Source organism: Austrofundulus limnaeus, unplaced genomic scaffold, assembly GCF_001266775.1.
Source record: "Austrofundulus limnaeus strain Quisiro unplaced genomic scaffold, Austrofundulus_limnaeus-1.0 Scaffold496, whole genome shotgun sequence".
In the NCBI taxonomy this organism is placed as follows: Eukaryota; Metazoa; Chordata; class Actinopteri; order Cyprinodontiformes; family Rivulidae; genus Austrofundulus; species Austrofundulus limnaeus.
The window spans coordinates 223,444-229,410 of record NW_013952898.1 but is presented as its reverse complement, the minus strand read 5'-3'; the positions used below and the strand labels follow the sequence as shown (position 1 = coordinate 229,410).

The 5,967-nt window shown below is 41.4% G+C and overlaps 1 protein-coding gene across 1 annotated transcript in view; it reads right to left on the bottom strand.

Moving 5' to 3' along the window:
• Positions 1 to 2,586: 2,586 nt before the first annotated feature.
• LOC106530164 (membrane-associated guanylate kinase, WW and PDZ domain-containing protein 3) overlaps positions 2,587 to 5,967 on the bottom strand; it is a gene marked incomplete in the record, with an annotated part of 125,785 nt that continues 122,404 nt past the window's right edge. The window contains 2 exon segments of the mRNA XM_014025745.1: positions 2,587 to 4,299; positions 4,950 to 5,088. Of these exon segments, the coding sequence (XP_013881199.1) occupies positions 3,374 to 4,299; positions 4,950 to 5,088 (1,065 nt within the window).

The window sequence follows — 5,967 nt, the reverse complement described above, 5'->3', positions numbered from 1 at the left end:
GTATGGGTATGTGTATATTTTTATATATGCCCTCCATGTATTTATCCATTTATTTTTCAGGTGAGCAGACAGATGTTGGGTGTGTGGTCCTGTGTTTTGTTGGTGTAAATTAAATATAATCCTAATCGCTATTTCAATCTTTCTATCTTTCTAATTACTTCTCTCTCTGTTTTTCTCTCTGTCTCTATTTTCACTTCACTTAAAACAAATTCATAATGGTGTGGAGAGGATGGCTATAAGGGGAGAAGGGAGGCCATCCAAAAAAAATAAAAAAATAAAAAAATAAATATTAGCTGCTGCCAGTTGCTCATTATGGTCACTCTAAAAAACTGAAAATCAAATATTTGTGTGTGAAAACTAAAGCCAGACCCTGAATGTTTTTGAACCAGGAACAGACTGGAATTTTTACGTTTCTATGTTGAATTTTGTCTGAATTTTATAGAAACAAATACACTAAATGCCTCAAAAAGAGATGTTTTATGAGCTTTTACTAAATGTTTGGCATTGTTTTATCAGTGTCAAGGATTGTTCATTAAAGTGTTTTATAAAATGTACTTTTGCAATGCATTTCTTTTACTGTGTTCATTGTGTTTTCTACTTTTTGCTCAAGAAATGTTTTTTTCTTTTAGGACGATGTGATGCAAAATTACCTGATTCACTACAGATACTCCCAAATCTATTATTATCAAAGAAAAAAAAATTATTTGCAATTTTCATTTAGTAAACCTTTATTTATCAGTGCATGAACAATTTCACAAATTATTACTTTCACCCATTTTATAACATTTCTTTTCAGTTCCCCTAAAAAAATAATGAAACAATATACAGAGGATCTTTTTTCTGAGAAACCTTTTTTTTTTTTACAAGTGCTGTACATTTTAGAAAACATTTACATCTACTGTGATGTCAAAACTATGACTTCTGTTTTAAATATTTCGGAGCAATGCAAGGCCACAATATCAGACGTGGTGGAGATAGGAACAGTAAGTAATAGCCCATTACATCAACAACKTGGACAATAAATAATTTAGTGATCACACAGACCGATCAACACACAGTGAAGCAGGCGTGTAGATGAGGTYGAGTTAAAGCTATAAATTGGTTGTTGCAGAGCACTGTTCAAAGCTGTAGTCCACACTGAAACGCTACATTTGTCTTTTTAAAATGTTCTGATTTTCAAAGAAGTGCTGCTGTTCGGACAGTTTATATGGAGCAGCTTTCCTGTGGTACAAAATGCTGACAGAATAACTTCTTTTTGTTGTTGTAATTAAACCAGAACACCATGCGTCATGTATACACCAAACTGTCATTATTTGATTTTGGGCTTCAGAAAAAAAAGATTAAAAAATGCAAATGTCTCTCTAAGTTTTGAGTAAATTAAAAGCAGAGTTCTTATTTTATCAATCAAGCTCTGTAAAGTACCGTATACATTATTCTATTAAAAAAACACATATTTTTATATATGTCTCTAATTCTTGTAATAGTGAAGTATCTAGAACACACTACGGGTCATGTATACATACACATAGTGCTGCTAGTGGTCTACAACATTATGAAACAAACTGTTTCCAGACACTGATAAGAGTCATGGGGAACCAAAGGTTCACCTGCTTTCACGTGATGTTTTCACATATTAGCCTAGGATGTAATAAAAATCTTTTTTTTTACAAGGTTCAAAAATTAAGTGTACAAAAACACAACAGGTAGCATTAAGTTACCAAACTTTAATGCAAAACAGAAAGGTGAAAAAAAGAAGAAATCCACCACGGTTGCTTCTGGACAGATTGAAGAGGTTTAAATTAAGCATGCACTTTAAAAATGAAATGTTGGATTTACTTAACCATGTTATGTGACCCCGTTCCACTTAACTGAGTTGAGTAAATTCAAAGCAACATGCTCATGTTCTTTGGCTAAAAAAACTGGTATMTYGCTTTGAATTTACTCAACTCAGTTAAGTGGAACCAGGTAACATAACATGGTTAAGTAAATCCAACGTTTCATTTTTTACAGTGTGGGAACAAAGACCTTTGGACAGATTAGGCCAAAACGTATGTATTTATTGATAATGCTCACGCCATGTTTGGGGAAAAGTAAACAAAACATGAAATGTGAGGGTTAAACTGGGTAAAAAAAAAACTCGGCTTAAAGACAGAGAGGACCTTTAGAAAACTTCAGTGAACAAATCTGAAAGAACTGAAACAATGGAGAACTGGAGAGAACAGGACTAAGCTCCTCCCCAAACATTACAAACTAATAAATTGCTACTAAAGCAGGTTCTAAAAGTGACTGAATCATGGAGCAGGGTTAGTCTTTCCTAAATCTTTTCCATTTTTCTTCATTAAATAATGCCACGCCATCTGTTGTGTTTCGTACTCCTGAGGTTTGATTTAAATAACGGTAAAATCTGGTAAAAAGGGCGGATTKCCTTTTTTCATGACTGATTTGAGCTCTTCTTAGTGGGAATCTTTAAACAAAAACTCTGCTTTTCTAAACGTTTTATATTCTTCCGAGTACACGTCAAAAGAGTGCTCCCTCACAGCATGGACATCTCTACTGACGGCCTTTTTTTTTAAATAAAAACTTATATTTCTAAGAAAATACACACAGGTTTTATTGTCACAACACAGATAATAAACATTAGATCTATAAGCACAAGTATCAGGTCTGCTCATCGATGCATATAAAAGCTCCAGGGTGGTCCTTCCACCCACATTGGATTCACGACTTCATATGTTTGAACGCAGTCACACTAGTCACAGTTTTCCTCGGGTTTTCTAAATTAAAAATACGACTAAGAAGACACCGATTTTCTCGAGTTCCTTTTAGGAGCAACTCAAAAACTTTTCATTAACAGTGATCAAATCTTGCTGCTGAGATATGCTTGTATTCCTTCAAAGTGAGAGATAAGAAACGGGTTCCGTTGAGTGCTCAGGGTAAAAAAAAAAAAGGACGAGTGCTTCATTAAGTCAGCCACAAACTGGTTCACAGTGGGTGCTGTCAGAGTCTTCATCACCGGAGTACACTATTTGATTGGCACAAAATAGACAAAAAAATTAAATTAAATAAAAAAATCAACAACAAAAACAGCCAAAAGCAACCAACCAAGAAAAAAGAAAAAACAAGATAAACATAAAAAACACTCCCTTCAGTTTTACACAAATCCATGGAAGAAACAAATACTCATCAGCAGCTTGGTGCAACATGTCTGAGGCAAACTGGGTGCAAAAACAAACAACAAACAGAAAAAAACAGTCAATGGGAAGGTATGTTGCTGGTTACAGAGTGTTCTGCAGTTTAAAAAAATAAATCCTTCAGTTCCTCCCATCTGTGTTTCAGAGGCTCAGTTTCGTCTTCATGTAGTCCTGTTCAGGTTTTATACATCTGCATATGCTGTGTCCACGTGGGACTGGATTTTGGCGGAGCTGGGAACTTTCCAGGGCCCCGGGGTGATGGGAGCCTTCTTGCAGTTGGGGTCCTGGATGATGCCGCTACTGGAACCTGCGGGATTCTTCCTGCTCACGTCCTCAGCTGTCTCCTGCAGCCGGTCTCCTGGGGGCTCTCTGTCAGCCCGGTCACCTCCACTCTTCTGGCTCGTGGGGCCGGGGTCGGCATCTGACCTCGCCTCGGTTCGCTTTCCCTTCCTGCGGCGCTCGCCGGCTCCCGAGCCTTTGCGCCCACTCTCCGCGGCCCCTCTCTCCTGCCGGTGGGTGGCGTCCTCCCCTTTCTGCTTTCTGTCCTTAGATTCCTTAGTGGAAGCACTGGGCTGCTGGCCCGCCGGGCGCCGGGGGCTCGGGGGCTCCTCCAGGTTCCTTGAACGCGTTGTGGGATCACGCTCCTTCCTGGAACCTTTCCTTGGACTAGAGGAGCGGGGGTGTCTCTGCCCTTGGGCTTTTCTCTCCTCGATCATGTCATCCTGGGATCCGCTGCGGCCTCGCTCTGTTTTCGGGGGGCTTTGGGTCTGTTCCATGTGATCCGTCCGGCCTTCGGTGGCTTTCCCTGAACTGCCAGACTCTGAGTTGGCCCTGGCAGCTTGTGTCGTGGAGGTGCTGGGGTTGGTGGTACGCTTCTGGCTGTTGTRAAGAAGCTGCTGTCCTCTTGATCTGTTGGCCTGTCCATCGTCGGCTGACCCAGACACTCTGAGGTCCCCTCTGGAGACGTCATTAGAGGCCAACACTTTGGGGGAAGAAGGTCCTTCTGAGGTAGAGAGGAAGWTGGAGGACGGAGAAACTGGAGACAACTGGTCATCAGACGCAGAGAGTCTGGGAAAGCGTGTTGGAGCAGGTGCTTTGTCTTTTGAACCTGAGGAATAAACAGCAGGAACAAGGCTGAGAAGTGAACACACACACATCTAACAGAAGACATTTTCTCTATTTTAATTCAWGGATGAGGCCTGAGTTCAGCAACATCCCAAGAAATCTTTTTAATCCCCTTTTTAGATCTCCTTCTCATCTTTTGGTTCTTCTATGATTCACTGCTTTAAAAACCAAGCCTCCAGAGATGAGACTGACTAGCAGAAAATAAATCACACTGAGATTAACATAAGAAGGGACAGACAGAACCTAAAACTTTGAAAAGWGGGATCAAAGGCAAAAAAGTAAGAGGAGTCTGAGATTTACCAAGTTATTAGAGACAGACCAAGAAAAAGCAGTGAGGCCTTTACTGATGCTCTGGTTTCATGTAGAAGCATAGGGTGGAAGAAGAGTTCAGACCTACAGGAGGAAGAGAAGAAAAAGGTAGAAACAGACAGCTGGGCAGAAACACAGAGGAAGCAAAATAGATCAACAGCATGACAGGTTGGGAGTGTGAAAGAGAGAAAATGTCTAAGAGATTGCAACACGTGCATGAGAATCACAAAGCACCCTGCCGTTAAGCTTTTATTCTTCCATATGTGTGTGATTAATGTGTTAGATGTAAACGAAAACATTTTTTTTTTTTCAGTGGAGACTCACTGTGATCTGGGACCAGGCCCTGGCCCGCTCGGAGCAGCAGATGGACCTTGTTGCCGCCTGCTTGGATCAGCTCAATTGCTCGAGTGTGTGTGATGCCATGGGTTGCCTCACCGTTGATCTCCACAATTTGATCTCCAACCTGCAATTCAATTTGATCATTTTATCAAGTCTAGGCAGAAAAGTTTTTTTTTTCAGCTAAGACAGATAGCCAAGCTCAAGCCAATATTGACTAGACCTGACCTTGAGAGAATAGTACCTGCTTTTATTACTAGTCGATTAGATTATTGCAGTGCACTTCATGTGGGGATCAGTCAGGTCYCCCTTTCATGTCTTCAGCTTGTTCAGAACGCTGCAGCTCCACTTATAACAGGAACTCGTAGGTTTGAGCATAGGTCACCGGTCTTATCCTCCCTTCACTGGCTCCCAGTGCGCTATAGAATAGATTTTAAAATTCTCCTGCTCACTTACAAATGCCAACATGGCCTTGCACCCTCTTATCTCGCTGATMTACTTCAACCWTACAGTCCTTTTCAGGCACTGAGATCTTCTGTTCAGCTGCTTTTGGTCATTCCTAAAACCAGGCTGAAACTGAGGGGAGATCAAGCTTTTTCAGTCGTGGCTCCCAAGCTTTGGAACAATGGCTGTGTCCAAAACGGCAGGACGGGTCCTCCGAAGGTCGAATTTGTCGGCCGCATACGTCACAGTGCCGCGACGAAGGCCGTCCAAGGCTGTGTCCAAAACGGCAGGACGGGTCCTCCGAAGGTCGAATTTGTCGGCCGCATACGTCACAGCGCCGCGACGAAGGACGTCCAAAACCGAAGACTCCTCCGATGCGTCCGACAAATACGTCCTTCCTTTTCCCCGATTTGAAGGACAGGTCCGATGGATCCTTCCCGGCCCACCATATCCCATAATGCATTGCGGCCCGACCGGAGATTTTTTTTTATGCTAGTAATGGATGACGAAGCGAGAGTCGAAACGGTGGAGGAGTACAGTTTTAAATGTAAGTATATTAAAA